Source organism: Doryrhamphus excisus, chromosome 20, assembly GCF_030265055.1.
Source record: "Doryrhamphus excisus isolate RoL2022-K1 chromosome 20, RoL_Dexc_1.0, whole genome shotgun sequence".
NCBI lineage: Eukaryota > Metazoa > Chordata > Actinopteri > Syngnathiformes > Syngnathidae > Doryrhamphus > Doryrhamphus excisus.
In genome coordinates, this window is record NC_080485.1 from 5,170,622 (window position 1) to 5,198,314 (window position 27,693).

Consider the following 27,693-nt stretch of genomic DNA (forward strand, 5'->3'; position numbering starts at 1 on the left):
TGTAGTTTGGGAATTATGGCCCTAATTGTCCTTTTTTGGAGTTTATTTAATAACATTCCATACAAACCTAACTCATTATTGTATGTTTGTTATTGCGCTGTTAGATTTATATGAACATGTACATACTATGTTGCTTAGCCAGAGTGAACATTGTATATATTTTATTCAGTAAGTTCTTTAATATATTACAACCTTTCGGAAAGATGCTGTTGTTGTGTTGCTCTTTGGTGCTCCACTAACAGTCGCATACTCTGTGATATACTGTACGATCTTTCTGCAGAGCTGCCAAGAGGTCCAGTCGGTCAAATAATGTGTCTTGAGAAAGAAGTGCTCGTTCTGGCGAAAAACCGAATCCTCCTGTCACCTTTGTTGAGCAGCTACTTCAGCTGGGGTTTCCCTGACAACAGCTGCACTTTTGGAAACTACTCCACTGACAAGGTAAGTGTAGCCATTGCCAAAATGTGTAAACTTATGCAGTAGAAATGAAATGTGTAGCTACTAAATCTTTAATCACGGTATCATCATGTCTTTGCTTTTGTGTTTATTAAGACCTTTGCTGTGTGCGAGAGTTTATGTGATTGGGGGGCCACGCTGTGCGCCGCCTGTCCCAACCCAACAACTATCATCACAGCAGGAAGCAGCACTGTGGTTTGTGTGTGGGACGTGGCAGTCAACAAGGACAAACTCGTCCACATGAAACTAATACAGGTAAGTCTGTGCACTATTTAGACATGAATAGAAACCGAGGTCTAGCCACATTTACCAGATCTTTGGCAGTACAAGTGAGGTTCACAAAAAATCCCCCAAACAATCAAACTATGTTAACAAATATTCAGAGACTACTTATTGTCGTAGCATTATCATACGGCTATATTTATACATATAAAAAAGTATTACTTATGACACAAATATGGCTTGTAGCACAACAAGAATAACAAAACAAATGAATAATGTAGAAAAATAACAAGGCAAGAAAACATCTAATATATTCACATATTGGTGAGAACGCCAGTGTTTCCACATCGTCACAATAAACCTAACTGAGCTAAATGCAGTCTGTGATACTGTACGTGAGGACTGTTTTCTTTGTAGACTTGCTTGGAGAAATTATTTCATAGTGAGACTTGTCCTGTTTTGAACTCCCAAGTAGCCCTATCACAGCTTAAGTGTGTCTTTCTTGCGTATTGTTTTAAAGTTCCTTTGCACACGTTTAAATTTGTATTTATTTTTTTGATGTGATTTGTCTTTTGTTATTGCTACCACTGGTAACTATATTGTTTCTGCCCATAGCCACTGTATGGTCACACTGATGTGGTGACCTGCCTAACTGCATCTGAGGTCCATAGCTTGGTGGTGAGCGGTTCCCAGGATCTGACGTGCATCTTGTGGGATCTGGAGGAGCTAAGCTACGTCACACAGTTGGTGGGACATTCAAGCAGTGTCTGTGCAGTGGCAATAAATGACCTGACTGTAAGTCGAACCTCTTTATCAGTCCTTTATATTTGTCCTGGTGCTGCCATAACCACGCACTTCAAAGCATGAGGAAGGGAAGATGCTCGTTGTGAAATTGGTGCATTTTTGCACTGGAAGGCATTCACTCTGCATTGCTTTGTCTAAGGGTGAGATTGCATCGTGTGCTGGGCCTGTGCTGTACCTGTGGACCATGAAGGGTCAACTGTTAGCTTGCTCTGACACTTCCTGTGGGCCTCAGGCTGACATCCTTTGTGTCAGCTTCTCACAGCGGCAAGAGTGGGACCCCAGGAATGTGGTGGTCACCGGCTGTGCGGATGGTATCATACGGGTGAGTGTTTTTGAAGGCCACCTCTATAACTTTTTGCTGGACTAATAGAGAGGTTATTGTTTTGTTTTATATAGTGTTTTTGCACAGTGTTTGAAAGTGTGTCATTACTTTGGTATTAGCCTCGCAGGAAGCAGCCTGGGTGTCCATCAAGGTAATAATAACAGCTTATGGGTTGTGTGTGTTTAATATAAGCATAATGCTGCCTTGCTGCAATCAAACTGCAAACTCTTAAATTGGGCCCCGCTCGGGAAAGGGTGCCAATGCAGCACACACACACACACACACACACACACAATTGGTATTATTACTTTATTATTACCATGAGTTATGGAGAGTGTGTGTGCACCACTGCACATGTGTGCTTTTGCTATTATGTTGAATTATGTCTGATTTTGCTACTCGTTATGTGTCTTTCACACAGATATGGAGGACAGAGTACACCAGAAGACAATTAACTGGCCCTCCAGAAGAGCCTGTGTCCCTAGGGCAAGATCCAACAGCTATGGCAGAGAGCACCGGTAATGCTGCTCACTTGTTTACGTCCATATTATATCCATTTGTAACGGACAGGATGAAGGAAGTGGCTGAGCAGAAAACGGCACCAAAACTATTTTTACTTTTTAAATTTCACAAGGAAAAACACCTCTAATTAGATAAATCCTTAAGTGTAAGATGATTATTTTCAGATCCCCTGCTAGTGTTAGGGCTAGCAGGAATTATGTTGTTATAAAGTTATTAAGCATAGAGGCAGTAAACACTGATGAGTGAATCTGCTGACGTGCCTATGCGTTTATAATTTAGAAAGCAATAATACCCAGATCCAATTTGGCATACGTTGGTTACAGCCCCACGTCACCTCATAGGATCACTCTGCAAATTACACCGTGACTAATCTTTATGTAACATTTGTATTTGAGGCATTTTTCCTCACTTTAGCAGTTGATTGACCATAGACAGATAATTTTCTTGCACGTGTTTTAATGTGTAGGACTGTAGAGGCATGCAATATTAAGAATCATATAACTCAAGTCTTACATTGATGATGTTTCCTTAGCAGGCAGCCCACAGCAGCTTAAACACTGGAGGAGATGTCTGGTGTTGCGTCGGGAGATCAATAGAAGTCATCGCAGCAAAAATAATCCAGCTGTCACAGTATTGGCCATGTCCAGGTACACTCACAGTAAAAAGGAAGCATTTCGAATGTTGTGTCGCCTGATTGACATGTGTTGCTGTGTTTGTGTAGGACCCATGCTACGTTGCTGGCAGGTGACGCCTGGGGCAGAGTTTTCACTTGGACATGTGAGTGAGCTTACTTACATGTGAGTGTTACATTTATTGTTGGCGCCTCATTCAAGATATGAACTTTGTGAATTTACAGTGAATACAGTGAATGTGAATGACTATACTATTGTACTTGTCTTTGTAAATACTAAAACCACAAAGTGAATTAAACATTTTTAGCTATATGAAAGTTTTGCAAGTTTCCTTATTGTCAACTGGATAGAATACAATTTGTATAAATTGTATTTTTATTTTTTTAAACAAATTTTTGTCTTGTGATGGCATGACAGAAGGGTATCAATCATAGTAAAAAGCAACAGTGTAATGTAACAGTGTAACTGTAAATCCGGAAACAAAACATATTCCGATGTAAGTAAGTGATATTCTGTCACTATGGTTGCATGATGGAGATGGTTTGACCCTGGAACGGACTTTTTTCTATTTCAGGCTGCATCTGTTTTACTTTTTGTGCGAAGGGAAAGAAAAGGAATTGCATGTTTAGCTAGCTTGAGAACACTGAGAGCTTTTGCTCATGAAGTACAAACAATAGTCTGCGTCCATGCCAGCATTCTGCAAATGTTTAGCTCTGCAAAATGTTTGTGGTAAGTGAACATCCCAACACTTTAATAATTTCTAATCATGTAGTATTGTCTGCACACAGACAAAGCTTAACATTACCAGCCTAAAGCTGTGTTTTTGAAGGTACTGGCCCTCCTGTCTCACTTTTTTCTTACTCGTCATCCAGGAAGGGGGTCTGTGTCTTTAACCTCTGTGTATGTGTGGCTAATTGTGCTAAGTGAAGTAGCTTAATAGAGTGGAAAATAGTCCTCGTAATTTTCCCGGAGAGCCGCCAATGACCTTCTCTAAAGACAACGGCCGGCACCATTCTCTCTACATGGCTGGTTTTATGACAGAGATGTCCAAGCGTTGCCTTCTTCAGAGTAATTAAATCAAATAAATTATAGCACCAAGGCAGAACCATCTTGTAGCCTAACCCAATTATAATGCACTGTAAAGCTAATTATTAACCATGATTACAATTAGTCTAATTTGAATAAATGTAGTCATTAGCGGGTTCACCCCGGTCGACAAGTGTGAACTGTGGGGGATGATGAGGATCATCATCATCATCTCTGCCGCTCACAGTCACTCATTCTCTCACTCTCTTCCTCCTGTTCTATTTTTCACCCTGACCTTCACAAAATGCTTCACGACCTTCACCTTACCTGCTTGCCAGTGCGTAACGCCAACACCCCCTAAGAATTTGTTATTTGCTGCTAATTGCTGAGGCCATTTTGGTAGGAAGGACTCCCTGTGCCCCTCAGTTCAATTCAATTTACTTAATGTACCTGGCCCAAAATCATAACAACAATTATTTCAGATGAATTTTTCCATGCACCATGCCTGTCTTGTATGTTTAGGATCGTGTTATATTTAAGTGGTAAGGGGAAACCACACCTGCGTTACACAGTCAATCTGAAATACAGGTGAGTAGAACCTTTCTACTAAAACTGGATTCTCTTTTTATATGTGGATATTTTTCTATCCCCTTGTTAAAATGTGAGCTAAGACTTGTGTAAAAGTCTTAGTTGCTTTTTTTCTTGTATTACACACCAGCTGGAGAGCATTCATTAAAAACAGAATGTGATATTCTGCATTGACCACTGGGCGTCAGTAATCAGTCTTTATTGCCAAAACAACAGGCTTTTATTGCGGGTTGAAATTGTCTACAAGAAGCACGATAATAACATAATCATCATCATAGTAATAACACTGAAACTAAACTCTGAACCCCCAACGTCACTTCCTGTCTTCCACATGGAGTATATTGATTGAGCATATTAACTATATTGGGTAATACGAATGTAAAGGTGACTATACAGGTGTTTCATGTCTAGAGGGCAGTAATAATATTTAAAACTTAACTTAACTTAAAGATCATAAACAGGTTTTCTATGCATATCTATGGAATATTCAGTTTATGAAGAAAGAATCCTGCTTGATGGAAATTCACTTATCGCAGTCGGGTCAGGAACCAATTAGCCGCGATAAATGAGGGATTCCTGTACTGAATATACAGGTAAAATATAAGCACACAGATGTTTTTCAGTTAATAAAAAATTATCCTCTTAATGAGCAATCTATATTAACGTAAAATAAAAATGCCACCAGCCATGAACCTCACCACACGATAGTACTAATATTTATATATATATATATTCTTTAACCTGGATGCTACATTAAACTATGCTAAGCTACCCGGCTGTTTTGCTTTAGCCGCAAATTGATAGTTGTTTGGTTTAAAGTTTAGTCTTCCTCTATTATTTATTTTTCCACATTAAAATCATAAAATAAATGAAAGTATTTTTTATCGCTCTATGCTATGCTAAGCTAACATGCTGCATACTGTTTTTACAAATATCAAACTACCGAAAATAGTTTTCCTTTAAAGCAGCGTAACTTAGTATTCTTATGAGATAATGTCTTTGTACTGTAAGGAATATGGTACATTTAAAAATCTGTTGGTTGTTACTTTTCTTTAGCCATTGCATATACCAAGCTAGCAAGCAGCAAGTTAATTGATTATAATGCCAACTAGTGGATTGGGTTGATTTAAAGCAATTACTGTTTTTCAGGAGTAGAACTTTAAAACTTCCTGGATGTGTCTAACATACTTTTAAAATGAAAGAAGTTTTGGTTGCTTAGACGAGTTACTTCCAAAAAGGCTATGCTAAGCTAACGGACTGCATCACTGAACTATCTTAACACATTGCCTATTTAAGTTTATTCATAGTTACACAATCTGACTTAATTTACACCTGTATGATATATGATTTTGCCATGTTATATGAATCTAAAACAAGAAATAAAAAATGCCTCAATGAAGATCATTTATAAACTTGTTTAATGTGAAAAGATTCCACTTTACCTGGGCATAATTTTATTATTAATTTCCCCTCTGTAGCTATAGAGGAATGTACAAAGCTGCACTGTCTACAAAACCTCCTGAGCATCCACAGAACCAAAACAGAACATTCTTCAGAACATCTGGCTCACAGGCCAGAGATGCAGACAAACAAAACAACATACGACTGGAGCTGGACTAGAACCAGGAGGTCAAAGACACGCAAACCCTTATTAAGGCTAAAACAAATGCTGAATTATCAAGATTGCGTGTTCATAAATATACATCCTCCTTCTGGAACTCAAGCTGTACTCCTCTCCGGGAGGTACTGTGAACATCCATGTGTGCAGGGCTTCTGTGTTTACAGCTGTTTCTCCTGGAAGAGGATCTGAGCGTACACGGTGTCTGGGCTGGAGGGGGTGGGGTCAGGACTGGCTGAGGCCGGTGGTTCGAGACTGGGTCGGACCAGCTCCAGCTCTGCATAGGTTAGACTGTCGTCATGGGGTACTCGAGCCTACAATTGAGAAGGGAGGAATTTAGCTGTGAAAGAAGTGAGTTTCACCTCACAAGTTGTATTTCAGCAACCAGTGATTGAGATCTTCTATCCTATCAAAGTGAAGCCTGGGTATACTTGAGTACTCGGTGTATGTGTCAAGACACATTATTGTCTAAATTAGGGATCCCCAACCTGTCGATCGCGATCGACTGGTTGATCTTTGGGACTTTACAGGCCGAACCCTGACGAAGAGCTCCAAAAGCATGGGCACCTTAAGTGTTCATGGCCAAAACCACGGATCATGGACTCAAAAAGGTTGGTGACCATTGGTCTAAATAGACTATAACACTATACTTGACTGTAGACAAAACATAATTACAGTATCTTGCTGCTCACTTGTTTTTCCAGCTATTTCGATCATTGTGGCCATTGATTCGGTTTTAGTGGATTGGAAGTGTATACTTATACAAGCTGTAAACCTGCTACTTTAAAGTTTCTACAGGTATCGTCCCTTGAGTAGATGTACTGTCATAAAAGTACTTCAGAAAGTAACCTTGCCAACATATTCCAAGCAGTTCTAATCTCCTTGTTATGCTTTTCCAGAACAAAAACAGAACAATCATCTGAGTATTTCATCACATAAAGACAAAGCACAAGAATGGGAGAAATACTGTCTATATTTTAATTGTAGAAATAAAACCAGTGAAGCACCCTAAATAAATAATTGTGTTTGAGAAGCAGTAGAGATAAATATAATTATCATGCTCATAACCAAATGAAGAGAGGGCAATAAACTCCCGTAGTCGTGAGACAAATTTTCCTCTTGCGTGTATTTCAGTTGCAGCAATTTGAGCTGCATTTTAAAAATGATTAAATTAATTTCATGCATTGCTGACATAAGTAGAGGAAATAAGTGATGATGCAAAGACTTACTGTGGTAGACCTTATGTGAGCTTTTGACCTTTTGGGCTTTTGGGGTCTTTTGGAAGCCACACGTGCTGAAACAAACAAAGTACAGAATATCAGAAATTTCAGATGAATTGAAGGGTAACTTTTTAACAGCTTTAGTCAATTTCAGCCTTTTTTGTATGATGATGGACTTAAGCTTCAGAGCCCTTGGGGCACCTGACCTGAATAGTGTACATGTTGCTTCCAGTGGTGTCCGATTGGCTGTCATCATGCTACAAATATGTGCATATACTGCCTTTATAATTCATCCTGGCTGCATACTGTACCTTCATGTGCTGTTATTTCAACCCTCTAATTCAGTTTCTTAGCATCATGGGGGGCTGGAGCCTCTTGCCTCGAGCACATTTGGAAAATATTAAAACACACCAGTCCTTGGTGAGTTGACGAGTGCATGTTTGATACACTGTTTTTGATATATTGTAGCAACCTGAATATAAGGTGAACCCTTTTTACGAGACCCTAGTATCCTTACCTTTAGTTGGTGTGTGTGACGGTGGTGGCGCCTCAGGCACTCTTGGAGGTTTTAATGCCACTTTTACATCACTTTTCTGCCCTGTGTCTTTCTTTTGTGTTCTTGGGGAGGAACTGGAAGTACTACCAGAGCTGGTTACAGTCTCTCCTGAACTGCATGCAACAGAGATGATTAAAGTCAAATTAATATTTGCTCTATACATACATATCGAGAGAGCGACATTGCACTCACCTGCTCTCTGGACACTTGACCAGTAGGTAACTTGCTGTGGAGCAACATAAATATATGTATGTTTATTGCCGTCATCAATGTAAAGTGGAACCTCTGAAGTTGAACCCCACTTTTTTTTGTGTGTTTGGCTTTTTTTGTTTTGTGAACATAATCCCAATACAAAAGGGTACGAAAAAGTGTGAAAAAACCTGGAATGCAACTTATTGCAACATGAAAAAGCATCACACAACACACACACACACACATACATCTCAGTCCTGGCTGCTCAGTACAATACTGAGTCTTTAGTAATACACCTCCTTATACACTTTCATCATGACAGGGAGGGTAGACTATTGTTTTAAAAATGTATTATAAAGTGGTAAACTTCTTTTTACACTGATATGGCATTTAAGAATGTTAAAAAGCAGGATGCATAAAGTCCACTTCTCACTTATATGATGTGTTATCATCATAGTTCATTTTTAACGTGTTTTTACACTTGTATGACTTAAAAATGTTAGGAATATTTTACATTTTTCTTAGTTTCAGTGGTTAGCTTCTTACAATTAACACATGTTAAAATGTTACTTTAACAGTCTGTACTGTTGAATCAATTGATGATGGTTGTAGTTGATTATATTAAAAAAATTAAAAAAAATGTAAAAACTAAATTCCAACAAATCATAGATGAGCATCCACAATTGTGTTTGACCTCTGAGGTTCCACTGTATAATCCATTAATGTGAAATTGTGATGCTAAAACAAGTGACCTTTTAGCCTGTGTCTCCTGTAGAAGTACTGGACGGTGAGAGTGAGTGTGAAGAGGAAGATGGAGAGCAATCCCAGCAGGCAGATCAGCACAGCGCACACATTGACATCTACGTGAGACAAAACAACATTAAAAAAACATCCATTAATGTTGGGAAACAACATTAGCACTAAGGACCAGGGGAATACCTGATAACAGACGCCAAATTCCTTCACTGCTATGAGCCTCCAGAGTAAAATGCACTGGAGAGAAGGAGAGGAAAAAAAAGGGAAATTTTGAGAAGAAGAAAACAGTCCAGGCTAAGCATCTTGTGGTGTTGTTGCTGTTTTCTGAAGGAACTGACCCACTATAAACCAAACAGTCTCAGTGGTTTCCAGAAATATCACACAAGCTGACACGGCTGGTGAGTGACACACACACACACACACACACACACACACTACACAAATGAATGAGGACATTCAATGCGTACATGTCACTGAATGATGTGGTGTGAACAGGGTCGGGGGTATTTAGCAAAAGGGGTTGAGGAGGGAGAATGATTCCATGCTAAGCACCCCTTAATGACTTTTTAATATGTCTTTTAAATGCATGGTCTGCATAAACACACAATATATATCAGCTGTGATTGACTTGTCATGTATGAATATGGCCATAATAAATGGAAAAACGTATATTTAGTGACTCTAAAGGGTTTACACCTGCATTATCCAATGAGATCCTGTGCAAGACTAGTATGAGAAAAGTCTTATTATATTTGCACATTTGCAGAAATGATGATACACTTCTATTGGATGCAGGTGTACCTAAAGGAATGATGTCCAGCGTCCTATAGAATACAGCAATTCGATTATTTCTCTTTCATTTAAGATCACATTTAGAATTTAGATTTTGTTTGCCCCATATAATGTCAGCTCTTGTTTTTTTGTTTTTTTTTTCTGCTGTGGTCTGCATGTCAGAGATGCCTGCGGCTATGTGGCTTCGTCAGCGGGGCACTGGCCTGAATGTAGGACAGGGCGTTGGCAGATGCCTCCACCATGTTGAAGTTTCTCCACGAGAGGTAAACTATACCATAAAGCGTTCACGTCATGCATACATCATTGCGGCTGCATTTTTAAACCCCAACAATGTAATGTAAAACCATCTTTTGTTTTCAGCTTTGTTGTGGTTATGTGGTGTGAATATGGCTGAGCAAGTTCTGCTGCGATTGAATGTTCTCCTGATTCTTGCATAAAAGTGCCCTCCTAAATGCTGATGTTGTGTATTTCAGAGTTTCTGCACACAGCTAGCTCAGCAACATACAAACTTGTACTCCTCACACTCATTCACAGGGTGATATTGTTGAGTGTGGTTTGGCAGCGTGAGCTCATTGTTTTTTTTAGGGAAATACCAGGGAAATGAGGTGACACTCACACACACACACATGCACACACACATATGCACACAGGTCTAATAGCGTGTAAGGAGCTCATCGTAGCTTTTCCACTTGCCAAAATATCCCCATGGTAATGGTGGGAAGACAAGGGTGGTGCCACATAAAGAAATACAAGAACACGTCCAAGGCACGACTCAGAGCTGGAGAGCATTTTTCCAATGTTTGCTTATTTCCATAACATGGCTTGCATGTGTGTGGTTATTAGGGATGTCCCGGTATTCCAGGCTATATCTTTTCCATGCAACAACACTAGAAATCCCCTTCTTTGCTGCTCCAGTTAGACTTGCCAAAAAGTGTGAATCTTGCTTGCCAGAATCAACTGATGATTGAATGGTGATGTTGAGAACTGACAGTGCTTTTAATTTAAATGGACGTGCCAGATGGTTTGATTTATAAATACATATGGAAGAGAGATAGCAGAAATTGTGATTATTTGCACATTAAATCAAAATTGCACGTCCAGTTCTGATAGAAATGCTGCAATGGCCACATACTGTATTTCCTTTTCTGTTTAGATGCTTGCTGTTGCATTTTTACTAGGTGTGGCCTCAATGTTGTGATTGGACCATTCTTTTTTGCTGTTTTTTTGGGACAGACCACAGTGGCATCATCTGTGGTATAAGATGACTCACTTCAGTTCTGCCTCTCATGGCTATTCAGTTTTTTTGAAGACCACATGACCCACTCACACTCTTTTGGCTACCTGTTAGCTGTGTAGTGCCCGAACCATTAGACGATGCCTTCCATACGTTCCTGTACTTCCTTATCTCGTGCACTCTACACGTATAGAAGCCCTGGTCCGTCCCGCTCACATTGAGAATCCTTAAGCGGTACACCTCTCCCTCAATTTGCTCATAAAGTCGAAACTTGGGCTGGGGGAAGCGGCGGGTGTAGTTTCCATACAGCTTGAGTTTCTTGATGCCCATCTTGACGATGAGGAACTGGGAGGGTTCTGGGCCCGGAGGGGATGGAGACGGAGGAGGTAAAGAGGGTGAGGGGGTGGGAGGAGTCAGAGGGGCGAAGAACCAGCGGAGGATGAGTACACTGCTGCTCCTTTTTCTCTGAGATACCAGGCAGGACAGTGTCAGGTTGTCCCGCTCGGTTGCCATGACAATGGGTCCAGGAATCACTGTCACATTCAAGGCATGGCCTAGTCCTGTTGGTACAACATACAAAGAGTACAATAAGGTGGTTGGTTGGTTGGTTATATACATGTGTTATATTTTTATATTTGTTGTTACCTCTGCTAAAAGACAAAAACTACCCAACGTGCAGACAAGCAATCTATTGATTTTTTTTTAATTCGAATTTTGAATCTGAGGGTCTTTCTGAGTCTTGCCCATCGAAACTCTATGTTAGGTTACTTGAGTTCTGCACTATGCCAAGTGCTTCTCCAGTTTACGTTTGGTAGGTCACATGATGGGTGTCTCCTCTCTTCACTTCTGCAGAGATGTTTGATTTCCTGCCAGTTCAACATAATTGCAGCATTTTGTGTACATGCACACCCACAACTGCTGCCCGGTTTCACACTGCTTGACCTCATTCAATAATGTTTTTCTATCATTAGACGGGAAATTCGTCCCTTCCTAACCAAGACTCTCTGCTCTGCATGCTGCTATTTTTTCTTCTCTGCAGGTAGTGATGTGTTGTTCTGCAGCCAGCTGGGTCAGCTCAGTTCTAGTGGAGACGTAGAGTCTGGACACAAGATGTGTGATCAAACAGACTCCAGATAAATCTACCGCTGGGGAAATCGTATTGTAATAACAATATAGGCCTAAAGAGACAAGGAGACAACAAGATAACGGAGCGGCAGATACCATCGTATGTTGCATTGCTCGGTTTTGTGTTCGCTGGGAATCTCTGTGATGGTAACAAGGTAATACACACTACTTACAAGGAGAACAAGCGCGTTCAAGTTTATTCCCCTTTATCTTGTAGTTCTAAATAAAGTTTTAATTTGATGGTTCACAACAAGTTATTTTCTTTACATATTGCATGCATGCCCGCTCCCTCCCTGCCTTTTTTATTGCTGTAAACAAGATGAGCATACCTGTGAGCAGAGCTTTAGTCAGGACCAGCAGCACTACAGAGATGTTCATTGTCCTCTGTCTGTGAATCCATAAACCCTGAAAACTGCAGCGCGCTAAAACAAGCGGAGCACGACTGCACGACCCACCAGAGCCCTTGGCCACATTAACTCTTCCCCTCTTTCTCTTCTTTTCGCCGTAATATGAAACAGTACATGCTCTGTTCCCACTTAGGAACTCCCACTCATTCTCCCAGTAGTCTCTCTCTCACATTCCCTCCCCGGCCTGTCTCGGCTGTCTGTGTGTCCTGCTAAACGAAGGAAATGTCATTTCCTGTGTTCCTGTGAGGAGTCTTGGGCCAAGGCCTTAAACCCAGTGGCCAGTGTTTTGGTCCGGTCTCGTGGTTTAGTTTGTATCCATCACATTGTGTGTCATTTTTAGAAGGGTACACGACAGTGCTGAACGTGCATTTCCATCATCCACAATTACTTGTCTACTTACGCTTGTCTCTCAGTGGTGCAAACGCTGCCAGTCAAATATGTTCACTCTTGTGTTTTTGTTTCTGCATGTGGTAATGATGCATTTCTCTGTGTGTGTGTGCGTGTGCGTGTGTGTGGTGGGACTTCTCCCCCGTCTGGCTGCTGCATGGAGTGGCATGGGCTTGTCTTTTGGCTGTGGTTGACAGACTGTCCCAGCGGAATGAGGCCTGCTGCTTTATTGGGCAGCCCAAATTGCTGAGGCAGGGCTTCTGCTGTAGCGCCGTGAAGGCCGCCAAAGCCAAACGGAATCACAACAAAATGAACCCTTCTCGCTGTGAGTCGGGTTATGTTGGACGGAGGGGTGTCACGCAAGTGGACTTTTGCATCCTTGTCAGAGTGTTTTGTGTTTTTTAGTCCAGTCAGTTGTACTGATGCCATTGCTAGGCTGCTGGCATCCACAGGCCATGTTTGTATATTACTGTGGAACATTAAAGTTGTACACTCCATAAGTTGTACAGTATGGGGTAAAATGTACCTCAAAACTCCTATTAGTAATACTTTTATTCATGGTTAATTTCTTTTTACACTTGTACGACAGTAATGAATGTAAAATTTAAACTTAGAACTGCTCAAGGTACTGTTTGTAATTTAATTATATTTTGGTGGGAAAATATGCTAATAAGTCAGTAGTTTACTTCTTTTTACACTTGGATGATGACTCAGAATGACTCAGCAAGTGGCACATCTGCGACCAAGCTCAAATTTGCTTTTCATCATTAACCTAAATACTGGGTGTATTGTTTTATTTACGATTAGCAGTCATTAACTTCTTTGTTACTTTTAGTGTTACTTAAAGTTTGACTATACATTTCTGTACAATTTCTAGCACTAAATCTGATTGGGAGTTATTTTCCTACCAAGTTCCACGTATAGAAGTTCCTACCTTTATGCCCTACAATGGTCAAAATGATTATGAGCTTCTCAGGGTAGGTAGAGCCCACTTGTGGTGACTATGGGGAGCCTGCACCACCACATCAGTGCTCTTTTGTATCAGCCAAGGGAAATCAAAAGAAATGACATTTTCATTCCGTCATTCATATCATTACATCCCATTGGTACAGTGGGCAAGGATTTGTTCCATACAGGAAAAAAATACCACACATAGTACACATGTTTTAGCTCTTGTCTTTGTTTATTAACTCTCCCAGGATCATTTTCCCCTCCAGTGCGCTCCCTAAACAGCCCTTCATAATTGTTGTGCGTAATCAGTAAAAAAGATGTTTAATTTTAGGCATAGGCCCAGGGAATATTGTAAAAGTCAAAACAGGATGCTGACAGTAATATCATTTTGTTATTGTTTTTATTGTGTTTTCAAGTCACAAGATGAAGTCTTCAGCAGTCAGGTGATTTCTAAAAGGTAGTCATCCCAATGAGCAGTTATTTTGTGTCTGTGTGTATTTTGAGCCACACTGCTTTGATTCACAGCAAAACACAACTTCCAACATTAAATACTCACTTTTCAGATCAAAACTTTTATAACATCGAGCTTCAATGAACAGCAATTTACACCATCAGCAGAACGTTGACCATTTACACACACGCATCACCAAGCCAAGGGTTGTGCTATCACTGTGTTTTCACAAAAGAGATATCTTACTATCTCACATTCATAAATGGAAATGGAATGGTGAACTCTGTAGCACAAATGTTTGCTTTATAAATATACATTTTCAGCAATATAATAGCATGGCACAGGGTCAAACTAAAATATTCTGATACTTTTTCCATATTAAAAAACAGTAACAAAACGTATTGTGTAATGCATTGTTTCTACTGACATTCACCACAACCCCAAAGCTAGTAATGATTTTTCCTCACCAGTCAGTTATCTCCATAAAGTCGTCCAGTTCACTCATGGTTATTATATCGCAGGGTTGAAACATTGAGTGGGCTGAGTTATCATTTTCGCAAATTGTGCGTTCTGCAAGCTGTTTGTTTGTGTCGCACTCTGGGAACGGCTCTTGTGTATTGTAAACAGTGTTTTGTGTTTTGTTTATATCATTAACTGTATCCATATATGGCGTTTGCTCCGGGCTGTAGCACTGACCCTCAGATTTCTGTCCGTTTTCACTGCTTTGATTTGTGTTGCAGCTATTTCGATAATACGCTTCCTCCTGGGCTCCTGAGGAGGATCTTTGGGAAGATGAAGAAGAGATACCAGCAGGTTTAAATACTTGTGGATAAGCTTGGTAGCCTTTGTAATGCACAAAAGGTTTATCAGCTGGCGAACCGTAAGAGTGAAGCTCATGTTGCTGTTTGAGCTGCAAATGTGGTTGGAAATTCGTCTGGGGGAAAACTGGCTTTGGCTGATGCTGGAAGATGCTCTGTCCAGACTCACGAACATTGAGCTGAACATAATTTCCCGTCTGTGGATCAAAGAAAGTCTTCATTTTCACCTCAATAGGCGCATCCACAAGAAAATACTGTCCAGAACCAATGTCTTGCAACACCTTGCGTTGTGTCAGTGGGTAGGAGTGGGGATAGCTTGATTGTACATGGTACTGTGTCACTGCAGCTGGGTTGGTGGCATAATGGAGAGTGGGAGAAGAAGGAACATGAGGAACCATCTTTGAAGCAATAGGGTGGGTCATTTGGGCAGAAGCATGAGGAGAGGACACTGGGAGGGAGATGGGTGCAGTGGCATGAGGTGTGGCAACTACATGGGGGGCGTGAGTCAAGCGATGGGAAACAGAAACGTGGGGAGAGGCAGTTGTGTGGTGTACAGGCGTGGGGGCATTAGGGGTGGTAACCAGTTTGGCCGAAGGGGCCGGGATGTGAGGAGGGGCAACACAGTGGTATGAAGGAGCAGTGGAATGGGGGTAGGCAACTAGGTGCAATATGGGTGCGGTGGAATGGGGCGTGGCGACTGGTTGCGGTAGAGATGCAAGGGGGTGTGCTACAGGTGCAGTGAGATGAGGGGAAGCAGCAGGGAGAGAGGCGGGGAGATTAGGAGATGCCACTGGATGTGATGCAGGTGCAGGGGGAGAAAGTGTGGCTACTGAATATGATATGGGTGCAGTGGAATGATGGGGGGCAACTGATAGCGATACCGGTGCAGTGACACGAGGGGTGGTAACGGGGAGGGAGACGGAGACGGTGGAGTGAGGCGATGCATGAGAAATTAGGCGAGAGTGCTGGTTCTCTGTGTGCTTAGAGCTAGACCCAATCATTGGTGCATAAGTGAGGGAGACAGGAGGGGAAAAATGCGGAGAAGCCACAGCATGGCGATTTGAGGACCATACCTCGGCGGAGGCAGAAGAAGGCCTACTGGAGGTTCTCTGTTGTGGTTTCTCCTCAGGGATTGCAGGGGTATCTTGGGTCACCTCTTTCCGTATTCTACGTGTAGTCAGCCTTTTAGCCCTGCGCAAGGCTTTGTCACTTTTGGGGGGAACCGTTGGAGGTTTTCCCGAACGAGACACATCACTGCTGAAACTGCAGGCTGAGACTGGCCTCTCATAATCATACAACCCTCGTAAATCTGCCAGGTCGGCTGCACTTGTGGCGTAACTCTCTACATCCTCTGACATGTTACTGATGACCGAGCGAGAGTCGTCTTCATCCAGAGCAATGCTTCTCCTGGAGAAGGGTTTGTGATGTGGAAGAGGAGCTGAGCATTCCTTTGAAGATGCAGGCATAGCCATTGAGGATTTGTTCATAGGAGCAAGTCTGTTTAATCCTGTGGCTGAATCAAGATGGATGGGAGTTCCTGTGTTACGTCTCATTAGCTCCTTCTCGTCCTCCCTTCTCTCTGTTCTCCATTCCATGGGTGATCCCACTCTGGAATCTTCTCCAAAGTTCTTATGGAAGCGTGGTTTGACTGATTTGGTAAAACAAGAACCTTTCGTTGTGTTATCCTTCACTCTGAACATTAAGGGTTTGGCTCCCAGAGCAGGGGAGGAAGTATTGGAGCGGGGGAGTGATGGAGCAGGAGATGCAGCAGCTGGAGGCCTATGTGATCCTCTATGGGACCCAGTGTCTTCACTTGCCACAGGTACCGGGGAGCGTGCTCGTCTTTCTTTCAGTTTCTTATCTACTGAGGCGATGGTGTAGTACTGAAGAGCATCCATCATGAGGGCGGCTCGTTTCTGCTCCTCAGGCTTTGACATTTTCTCCATGGCTGCTGTTGAATGTTCTTCTTTCCTCTTAGATTTGGTCCGATCACCTCTGCTCAGTTCCTCTTCGGGAGCACTCTCGGCTCCAGGTAACCGCTTCTGTCTTGGTTGTGCACTCGCTTCCTGTTTGTCTTCACATCTCACCTGTTCAGCTGTTACCTGCCTTTCTCCCCTCTGCTGCTGCTCCATCTCTTCCTCTTGAATCTGTTCAATTCTCCTCTGCTCTGCATGTCTTCTCTCCTGAATCCTCTTGGCTAGACGTTGTTCCTCCTCGAGCACAGCTCTTATCTGCTCTTCCTGTTGAGCAGTTCTTTCCTCTTGGATCAGTCTGTTTCTCTCCCCAACCACGATGCTTCCCCCTTTATCCTCTTGACTTTCTGCTCTATTTTCCCTTTTCTCTCCGGTAGTTCCTTCATCATCCGTTGGATTTGCTATCCTTCCTTCATTTTGTTTAGCTTTTCTTTCTTCCTCCATTCTTTGTGCAGTTTCCTTTAGTTTCTCCCACCCTTCTGCTTCTCTTTGCGCATATCTTCTCTCATCTGATATAAAAGCTCTCCTCTCCTCTTTCATCACTCTCGTGCCTGCGGTTTTATCTTCCCTTCTCCTTGATACTTCTTCTAGTTTGGGTTCTGCTTCTTCGTGATAAGCTTCCAGCCTTTGTTTTTGAGAATTTTTTGATCTTGTTCCATCGATTGTGTGTTTGTCTACGACGTTTTCTAATTGGCTTATATTTGATCTTCTATCTTCTATGTCAACTGTCTCCTGAGTGTCTTTTGCAGAATCCAGTAGTTTTATTGCCCCAGTGGTTTCTCCTGGTTTGCTGACTGAGGATGACGGTGGAGCTTGTTGTCTCCCAGACTTCGGCACTTCTTTTCCATCTGCCTCCTTTTCAACCTGAGTTTGTTGGTTTATTTTCCTCAGTTCTTGAGCCTGTCTTTCCAAAACTCCCTTGTGATCTTTGATATCTAAAATACTTATTTCCAGTCTTTCTCTGTCCCCCAGTTTGAACATCCCAGTTCGTTGGTGTTCTCTCTCAGTGATGGGAAAGACAACAGGTTTGGGCTCTTTGTTGACTTTGACACTAACGTCTGTCTTTTTTGGGAAAATGTTGTCCTTGGCAAAGTGCTCTTGGGGGTCAGAATTGAACACCGGGCGTCTGCTGTGACGTGACTGTATCAGCGGAAAGAATCCTTCTTTTTTGTCTGGAGGCAATTCCTGATTTGTGTTTTCTCTATCTTCAGAAACAATGACTTTCAATCTGGCGTAGTCCGCCAGCGCTGAGATCTCAGGAATTGTAGACACTCGGTTTTTGGGTTTTGATTGAAGCTGGGGTTCCTCCCTCTTTGGCTGTGAGTTTCTTGAGTTATGTCTTTCCTTTGCTGATAAACTAGATCGAACTTCTGAGTGCTGTTTTTTCTCATTCACATTGTTTATCTTTTCACTGTTTTGCAAATCCCTCTGTTTTGAAGGGTTCTTATCCGCTACTCCTCGTGGCTCAACACTTAATGTTGAAGATTCTGAGTTACTCTCACTTGTTTGTTGGTCGGGACATTCCATTGCCTTTGAAACCGACAACGTATCTCCATTACTTCCGTAAGATGTATTTACTTCTGGTGTGCCTTGAACTTGAAAGTAGTCTCCTTCATTGGGTGGTACGTTTACTGTTGTGTCATTCATGTCTGCTCTGTCTGCCTCCCCACTATGTGCTGTTCTGTCTATGCTGCGGTATTGATCCATGTTCTTCAGTGAGTCTGCCAATTTTCTCACGCTGGATAAAACATCTTGTACACTTAGTTTGTCTTCCAAGTTATCTTTCATAGTCTCGTCACAGCTTTTTGAAGAAGGATATTTATCTTTGATTGATGTGCTCATGCTTTCATCTGGGTTAGATAATGCTTCTTGTTCATGTGCATCAATTTTAGCCACATTAGCGTGTGTTGTGTTGGGATTTCTCCCCACATTGTCCATCTCTGATCCTCCTGGAAGTACTCTGATGGCAATGCTGTCTATATGGACATCTTCCTGTTGATTCATTTCTCCAGCGTGTGTCTCATTTGACGAGGTGGTCATGTCATTGCTCTTTTCTGTCAATAGGGGTGCACTCCTATCCCCTACATCACTACATTTAGATGGGTTTTTGAAAGGTACCACATCCTCTTCCAGGGATGGCTTGAGGAATTGAGTCTCTGCAACAATCTGGTCAGAATCCTTGACGTAGTTGATTCCTGAGTTTATTACTTTGGCTCCTGTTTGCTTTAATGGTACATTTATTACTCCTGTATGAATTTCCTCTTGATATGTGAGGTGGTTCTTAACCGAGTCTTCTTTGGATGTTTTAAGTGTGTTGTCTGCTGTTTCTGCAGCCTTTATGTCCTGGTCCTGTTCATAGTGGAGTTGAGTATCAGTTGGCATTTTATTTATAGAACTGAAAGTGAGTGCAGGGGTCGCATCTTTTCCAGTCAGCGCTTCATTTACTTGTATTTTGCTTTGGGGTCCTGCACTGATATTAGACCGCTGCTGCAGGGGAGAGGCCATTTTCTCAGCAACATTCTCATGATGCATATTCCTACTGATATTCATTTGAGTGTCTGCAGAATGTGTTTCCTTTGCATTTTCACTACACATATCCAACAGAAATTCATTCTTCATGTTCATTTCTACACACGATTGGTCAGTATTACTTTGTTTGTCATGCTTTCTTTCGGCAACAGTTATTCCCATGATCTGCGGACTGTCCCTGGCCCCACAGACCTCACTTGGATCGAAGACAAAATCCTTGTGGACTATTCTTTGTTTGCTTGTACATTGTGATGACTCCTCCAGGTCATCAGAGTTTAATGCAGGTTTGCATATGACATCTTCCACTTTTCCTGACTTTTCTGCAAGTTTTTCTTGCAATTTTACTTTACTTTTATTTGATTCTTGATCCATATTTCGTTTTTCAGGTTGACCCGCTTGTGGCTGAACCTCGATCAAGCCTTCATCTGTTCTCACAAAACTGGGAGCTTTTTTCATCACTGCAGGTGCTTCAGGTACAGAGTCACTGCTTTTCATATGGTCTATAGGAGCTTCCTTCGGCAAGTGATTGAGAGTTTTACCGCTTGTTCCTTCAGAGCTGGAACACGTTCTGACAAGCTCGACCCCTAATGTTCCCTTCTGATGTTTTGAAGTAATATTGCCGGGCATTGTGCTTCCATTGCCTCTCGACACTTCATGCAGTGGGGGCCTCTGCTTTCCATGAAGATTCTGACTAGCTGGTATTTGTTTGAAAACTTCCATGATGGCTGAAATCTCTTTCTCAGCGTGCGCTTTTATTTTGGAAGTCAGGATTTCCTGTTTTGTCTGAGCTTTCTCTTTATGGGGCAATGCTTTGGTAGCAGTACCATGTAGGCCTTTACTTGGGAGAGCGCCACACTCAGGCTTCCGTTTTCTTTCACAATGTCTCTGCTGTACGTGAGACTCGACATCAGATATTTCAAACTTTTCAACTTTGACGTCCATTCCTTTTTCTGAAGCAATATGATCAGTTGCGGTATTTTCAGCACAGGTCGGTAATAATTTGAATTCTTTGGATGTTTCACTGTAAACATAAAGACTTTCATTGGGCTTTACTTCCTCTTTAACTTGCTTTTTGGTTTCATTCATTATTATGGGATATTCATTCTTTGATTTACTGTTATCAACTTTTTTAACATTATCAAGGGATAGGTCTGATGTTACCCTGGCATCGGTTGATGCCACTTTGTTTCTGCCAAGTGAAACTGCGTTTGTAAAGCCGTATTTTTCTCTAAGACGCTCATAGTAATCATCCCAATGATCTGCTTTTGAAGGACTCTCTTTTTGTTGATGTGTTTGTGTTGGCTGAGGCTGTTCTTTGCTTTGCTTGATGGTCACCTCTTCCTTTGTGACTTTTTCCTCCACTATGCTCGTTTTACTTCTGACTTTTTCCTTTTGCTCTGCTTTCATTTTCTCCTTTATCTTTGCTAACTCTGCTTTAGCTTTGGCTAACTCCGTCTTAACACGCTCGACTTTGTTAGGCTCACTTTTGACATAATGTGGCGCTGCTGGATTTGTCGGCTTTGTTAAACTTTCCTTTGCGTGTTGTTGTTTTAGCGATGCTACCTTAGCTAGGTCCATGTTGATTTGCTCCAGTTTGACCTCTTCCACTTTCCTGGCCACAGAATTAGCCTCGATAGCTTCATGAATTTTTACTGGATTAGCTTTCTTTTCTTTTACATCTTCAACATTCTGTTCATCTGTCTTTGTGCTGCCTTGTTCAGGTGTAGCCTTTTGTTTTGCTTTGTATGCGTTTATTTGCTTTGCTGCAGTCGCTTCTGTTTTAAACTTTTCCTCTCTCACTTGCTCTTCCATTTTCTTTTCACCTTCTTGCTCACTTCTGACCTCATCTTGAGCTAGTTTAAAGCCATCTTTTTGGGAGCTTTGTGTTGTCTCCATTATTACCTGTGGGCCTTCCAGCTTCTCTTGTTCTTTAACGTCATGTGTTTCATTTTTTAATTGGATTGTTTCAGCTTTTGTGTTTTCCTCAATTGAGTCATCTGTTTCTTTCCCTCTTGTCTCCTCCTCTCTCGCCTCCTTTTCTTCATGGTGTTCTGATTTCACCTTCACCGCCACATTGGACGTTGCTGAGCAAACTGGTTCCGCCGACTTATCTTTGAGAGTCTCCATATGCGTCCTGCACTCAACTTTAGGCAGCTTTACTGGCGACTGCTCTGACTGCCTCATCAGTGTAGGCTTCTGCTCAGGCTTGATCTCAGTAACTGGTCCATCTTTCATTTGGTTGACTTTTGGGTGAGAAGAAGCCACCTCATGGACTGAAGATGAACTGTTTTGCGTATCAGATTTGATTGGCTCCTGGTTGTCCTTTAACATTGCTGCAGATACATTATCTGTATTTACCTGTGGAGTGTGTAGCTGCTGCCTTTTTATGTCTTTACTTACGTTCTGTTGACTTTCATTTTTGTATTTTGGTGAACAGATCTCCTCTTTTACGGCGTTTGCTAGGATGTTAACATTAGCAGGTTGGTCTTGTTTCCAAGGCGCTACAGCTGTTTTCAAAGTACATTGATCTGTGTTTGAACTTCTCCATCTTTCCTTTGAAAGATTATGATCCTCTTTGCGTTCCATCGGTTGATAGCCAGCCGCCTCTGCAGATTGCCTCACATGTGCGTCATTCAAATCCTTGCTTGTTGAATAGTCTTCACCACGTTGCTTCAGCACGTCTGCATCTTTCCCACAGGAAGTAAATGATGGCTGGACTTCAGTGAGGTTCTGCCCATTTGTTATTTGAGTACTGGTGTAATTTTCAACCTTCTCATCTTGCCTTTGAGCAGTCATATAGTCTGAAATCTGGCCTGCAGTGTTCTGAGAGTTTGTTCCTCCAGATAAGAGTCTCGGGCTGTGATACGGTTTGACATACTGATGTGAAGTCGCATCCGTGCAGCTGGATTCATGACCATTTGGTTGTCGATCCTCAGGTATATCGATCACAATGTCCTTGGATTGCTGGAGAGCCGTGTCTTTGCTTTTTTCTACAGTCTCAAAGCTTTTGAATTTGCTCGGACTGTACGTACTTTTCACTCTTTTCCTGTTGTCTTTGAGATTGAAGAGGAGGCTGGTGGCTTTGGATTTGTAGCTTGACATTCTGACATCAGGAGTGCCCCCCCTGCTCTCTGCACGTACCGGGGCATGTTCCACCAGTTGGGGGGAACATGCATACTGACCGGTTTGTGATGGCTCTGTTTGGGACACAGAAATCTTCGGTGAGAGCAGAGTGTTAGAGGTTGGAACATTTTGCTCCACTGTTATGGCTTTGTAACCAAATGGTGTGGAGTTGTCACGACCAAGTGCTCCTTGTTTATTAGCTGCCATCTCAGTTCCAGTCATTATTTTGATCTGTTGCTGGAGGGCTTTAACAGAGTTGATGGTGTCCTGAACATGGCAAGTCATCTCAGCGGTGGGCGATGCAGTTGATGGCCGCTGAGGTGGAGGTCTGTTGTTTCCAAGGCTATGTGTCCTCATCCTATGTGGATAATGTACCGCCAGGTCTGATTCACATCGCTTTTCTAAGGCAGAAGCTTTCTGCAACCTGGTGGATGTTGAAGGGTTGTTTGGTACTGCAGGTGTTATCATAGTCCTGTGGTTCCTTCTATTCCTCTCTTGAAACATAGATGAACCATTCATTTGGGGATCCATGGATAGCTCCTTGTGCATGGGTTTTTGGCCCCATTTTGGGAACTCTGAACAACGCATAAACCCTGAGATTTCCCCTTGTTGGAAAGGGAACCTGTTTCGGTCTCTCCATACTCTAAAGGGACTGAACTCACTATGTATGAAGAAGTTAGTGTGGCAGTCCATTTGTGTCATCATGCTGTGTTGACTGTGGGACGATGCCATGAAAGAGGAGGCAGTGTTCATGTGAGACACTGCAGCTGCTTCGGAGGAGTAAAGGTTGCCATCCTGGGGTGAGAACTGGCCAGTGAGGGGGAAGTGGCCGTTGGTAAAGTTTTGCTGATATGTTGTTGGCATGTTTATCAGAGCTGGTCTAGTCCAGCTCGCCTCATCGTTCCACTCCCTGAGTTGACCATCCATAACAGCTCCATCCTCCGAGTTAAATGCTCTGATAAGAGAAGAAACTCTGGAACGACTCCTTCGATGCTGCAAACTCAAATCTGACACTCCATTGCTGAAACAGCCTGGGTGCTCTCCTCTGAAAGATCTTTCTTGCTGAGACATTTCCATAAAGGAGTGTTGGAATGTGGCAGAAAGCCTCCCCTGTGTCCTGTCTTCATAAAAATCCCACTGTGGATTTCTGTTCATCTCTGCTCCATACATTCCTTCATGGGTCCAGTCCTGTCCGTACTGCTGCACCATCATGCTGAAGCTGTCATGTGCAGCTCTTTTGAGGTCCTCTCTGTCTCCGTCGTCTCTTTCGAGTCCACTCTGACCAAAGGCCAGCTGTCTGTCCCTCTGGATACACGGTGATGAAGCGCCCAGGTCCGAGTCATTATAAACAGCTTCATCGCCGATGCAGAGACTCCTGAAGGCTCTGTCTGTGAGACTGCTGACTTCACGGTCAGTCTCGTCCAGGAAGGATCCGCCACTCGAGGTGTCGCTAAAGCATCCATCGCTGTACCTTCGATGTCCGCCACTTTTTCGCCTTGAGCGATTCGAGCGACTCGAGCGGCTCGAGCGACGTTTCTCCACTGAAGTCATGACGCAGGCTGGGTTGTGTCCTCAGCAGCTCAGCTATTCATTCAAGCATACAATTTTTAACTATTGGGTACAAGAACCCTGAGTTTAGGGTTCCAGCTGCTACTGAGCTGTGCATCTCACTTGACCTTTGTCCAAACATATCCTCTAAATGTCCTACAAGGCAAAACAAAAAGCAATTACCATTTTTATCATGGTTATTCTTATCCCAGTTTGAAAAATTAAGCTGTTTTTGGGTGGGTGACTTTTTTAGTTATTTTAAAATATAGCAGCCTAAACAAAATAAACAACACTAAGATATCAACAGTATTAGTTTATTAGCAAATTGAATATGTAGCCCCTTTTACACAGAGATATGTTGCAGTTCAATTACCGTGTTCTTTAACAAAAAATAATCCATTTGGGGATCCATTGCATGATGATTTCATGGTTGACTATGGTGTATTATTAGTCAAACAATATTTAAAGACGATGGTATAAGTAGTATTCAATCTACAATCACATTTCACGTAGTCAGCCATGGCATGTCTAACATGATTCCGTGTGGAAGTGGTACATTTTTGGCTATTTCGTCCATCTTCCCCACAGAGTTTTAAATCCTTTCTTATGTTTGGAATACAATAAATAAATGTGAGACTAACTAGCTGCTAACTAACACACTTAGGTTATAGAACAAGACACTTATTTAGACACACAAGGACATGCATGAAACAGAGCTGAACTGACAAGACACATGCAAGACAACCCAGTCCAAAGGCCATAAATCAAGAACTAAAAACACTATCAACCCAACACCAAGTCCAAAAATCTCGAAGTGTGTCTTGTTGCTGTGTGATACATCGCCTGCTGCCATTAGAAAATTCTCTCCTGTACAGTATGTGTTTCCGAAAACAGTCCTGTAAATCCCTGCACTCAATCGGCCTGACCTTCACAGGCGTGTTTGCATCAACCTGCGCTGTTGCTATGTGCACAAAAGACGTGCTCACGTGAGTTATTTTGGGACATCAATTATTTGCATCAATTTAAATGACCCCATCCACGCGTACACATAATACATATCCTACCAGCGTACTACAATAGCTGATAACACAATGGTAACTAAGGCTAAGTGTTAAAAAAAATCCCCATTTAACTCAAGTGGAGTTAAAAAAAATGTCCACATAAAAACACATTCACCCGCCGTCATTAGCCTTTGTTCATCAATAATTAGTTATATTCATCAATTTAGTGATTTATTAGACCTACAAGGATGTGTGCAGTACCTTCATCAGCACATGCTAACACAGAGCACAGTTTTTTTTTGCTTGTACATCAGTGTAATGTTCTTTTACAAATATAATAATACTTTGCATACATGTTACTCAGCGGCATTTCTAGTAATTGCGATGTCCATGTTTTTCTGCACGAGGGCCAGAATAGTAGAAACAACTTTAAGTATGATTCACTGCAGTTCTACACCACTGCAAGCTACAATAATAAACATCGCTCTTTGATATTGTCAATAAATACTGATCATTAAACTTATTTGAAGTGTAGATCTTGTATTGGATCTTATTAGATGGAATCCATCCATACATTTTCTATACTGCTTATCCTCACTAGGTTCATGTGTATGCTGGAGCCTATCCCAGCTGTCGTCGGGCGAGAGGCGGGGTACACCCTGGACTGGTGGCCAGCCAATCACAGGGCACATATAGACAAACAACCATTCACACTCACATTCATACCTATGGACAACATATTTTTGTGCATGGTTCCTAATGAAGTGTGTATCTTTAAGAGGTGAAATTACAACACATACTTAGTTAGTTCAAGTACAGAACGTATCCTATATTGTTAAAAAAGTTGATAAAAACAAGCAAAGCAAGCAAGCGAAAATCTTAGCTGTTCATTTCGAAACATATAATTTTAATTTAACAGAATTAAATGAAATTAATAACAGGACTTAGCAAAGGCTAAAGCCAACAGAACACAGACTTTTTGCCACATCGGTAAACACACAAACAGCATTGTTAAGCCACAAAAATAACACAATATGTAAGATTTAATTGCCATAATGATGATTATTATTATTGTTAAAACACTAGTAGGAGAAGCATTAGTATGAGCATCACGGACGTATGCTTTAGGTTTAATTTAGCTGCCAGACAGGAGAGAATCCAAATGTTCATTAATACTGTATCTTCTGGCCTGGAAGCCATCCAAGTATTCAGAGAACATCTAAGCCCTGCTGCTACTCTGCCATGTTGCACCTTCCACATTACCTTGCATTTAAATTGTTGACATACAACTCTTAATATGTGGTCCAAATATGTGCATGGTACTACTAGCGTTTACATACGTACATGAAGTGTCTGATCTTATTCTAAGGCAAAAAATGCAAGTTGCTAGTTTGATTTCTTGTTTATTCTTGCATGTGACTGGTTTATTTTTGTCCAGTGACAGCTTCCAACGTTAAAACCTGACACCACGGTGACCTCCATTGAGTCCAAACATAGACAGAAGCAATCTAGCAAAATCTGTATTTTTAATAAATACTTCTAATGAATAAAAGCAGTCAGTCGTCCGAGTCAGATTAAGGGTTTACATGTAATGAAATCATTATCTAAAGTTAGATTTTAAGACGATCATATCGACAAGTTCGATTTTAGGTTCCTTTTCCTTCTTGTCTTTTTCTATCTTGGAACAAAAATGCCAGGTGAGGTTTTAGCTTACCTTCTAAGTCCTTAATCCATCATTTGGACTCAAATCCCTCCCCCCCAACAGAAGGCCTCATTCATGGGGGGGTGTCCCGGTATCACCACCTTGGCGGCCTTCTTCTCCAACCCTCTATGAGGTCCACTGCGGGGTCTTGGAGGATCTGACCGAAATGAGGCAGCGGGTCTCGGGCTGCAGATCAGACAGAAATAGAGGAGTTGTCCCAGAGAGAGTGTCCATCATGGGGGGGCAGAATGGGGGCATGGAGCTGGCGTGTAGGTCTGTGAGATCCTGTGGTGTCGAGTATCAGGTGGATGAAACAAACAGCCTGGCAACTATTTATAAATGAGGACGGCCATCTCTCAGGAATGAGCTTCTGGCAAACTGGGCAAATATTTGCTGTGGAGACGTTAATACACATTAATGTCTGTACATTCTGTCACTTTAGTGGATGTTAGTTGGGGGTCCGTTTTGGGTGGAGACGTAAATACCACATCTTCACACTATATGGAGGATCAGCAAGCCTCCACCCACTTGCTCTCAATGAAGGTTCCATGTTCTCTACCGTTTACCTACACTTGTATCACTTCATTGCAGGCTAATAATCTACCCGGCTACAGCTTCTCTCAAGCTGAGAAGGCCATACGGCAGAGGAAGGGGCGGGTCTGTGCCGCCCACTTTCACCCCCAAGGGCCCCGCCCCCCTCCCCAAAACCCGCTGCTATAATAAGAGATTGCAGCAGCGGAT

General features: G+C 42.1%; 3 protein-coding genes across 9 annotated transcripts in view; 1 reads left to right on the forward strand and 2 right to left on the reverse strand.

Moving 5' to 3' along the window:
• Nucleotides 1-3,255, forward strand: part of wdfy4 (WDFY family member 4) — a 40,645-nt gene extending 37,390 nt beyond the window's left edge. For 4 of the 5 annotated variants that reach the window (XM_058058879.1, XM_058058875.1, XM_058058877.1 and 1 more), the window contains 7 exons: nucleotides 281-438; nucleotides 550-708; nucleotides 1,291-1,470; nucleotides 1,619-1,801; nucleotides 2,223-2,319; nucleotides 2,856-2,970; nucleotides 3,045-3,255. In XM_058058879.1, the coding sequence (XP_057914862.1) occupies nucleotides 281-438; nucleotides 550-708; nucleotides 1,291-1,470; nucleotides 1,619-1,801; nucleotides 2,223-2,319; nucleotides 2,856-2,970; nucleotides 3,045-3,108 (956 nt within the window). In that variant the 3' untranslated portion in view covers nucleotides 3,109-3,255. The remainder of the gene's footprint in view (nucleotides 1-280; nucleotides 439-549; nucleotides 709-1,290; nucleotides 1,471-1,618; nucleotides 1,802-2,222; nucleotides 2,320-2,855; nucleotides 2,971-3,044) is intronic. The other variant, XM_058058878.1, reaches the window with a different exon arrangement.
• A 1,650-nt stretch (nucleotides 3,256-4,905) lies between these two features.
• vstm4a (V-set and transmembrane domain containing 4a) lies at nucleotides 4,906-12,627 on the reverse strand. The gene is made up of 8 exons (XM_058058467.1): nucleotides 12,392-12,627; nucleotides 11,045-11,497; nucleotides 9,095-9,148; nucleotides 8,908-9,015; nucleotides 8,156-8,189; nucleotides 7,925-8,076; nucleotides 7,417-7,481; nucleotides 4,906-6,501 (listed from the first exon to the last, which is right to left on the reverse strand). Exons 1-8 carry the CDS (start codon nucleotides 12,438-12,440, stop codon nucleotides 6,349-6,351), a joined length of 1,068 nt encoding a protein of 355 aa, XP_057914450.1. The 5' UTR covers nucleotides 12,441-12,627; the 3' UTR covers nucleotides 4,906-6,348.
• Nucleotides 12,628-14,121: 1,494 nt separating this feature from the next.
• LOC131108188 (uncharacterized) lies at nucleotides 14,122-27,134 on the reverse strand. 3 transcript variants are annotated; one of them, XR_009120425.1, is made up of 4 exons: nucleotides 26,965-27,134; nucleotides 16,150-24,405; nucleotides 15,358-15,422; nucleotides 15,196-15,273 (listed from the first exon to the last, which is right to left on the reverse strand). XR_009120425.1 is itself a non-coding variant. In XM_058059025.1 (3 exons), the coding sequence occupies exons 2-3, from the start codon at nucleotides 24,250-24,252 to the stop codon at nucleotides 15,414-15,416; spliced, it is 8,112 nt and encodes a 2,703-aa protein (XP_057915008.1). In that variant the 5' UTR covers nucleotides 24,253-24,405; nucleotides 26,965-27,134; the 3' UTR covers nucleotides 15,275-15,413. The 3 variants fall into 3 exon arrangements, 2 of the variants coding, with proteins under 2 accessions (XP_057915007.1, XP_057915008.1); XM_058059025.1 differs by lacking the exon at nucleotides 15,196-15,273 and having other exon boundaries at nucleotides 15,275-15,422; XM_058059024.1 differs by having other exon boundaries at nucleotides 14,122-24,405.
• Nucleotides 27,135-27,693: the final 559 nt, after the last annotated feature.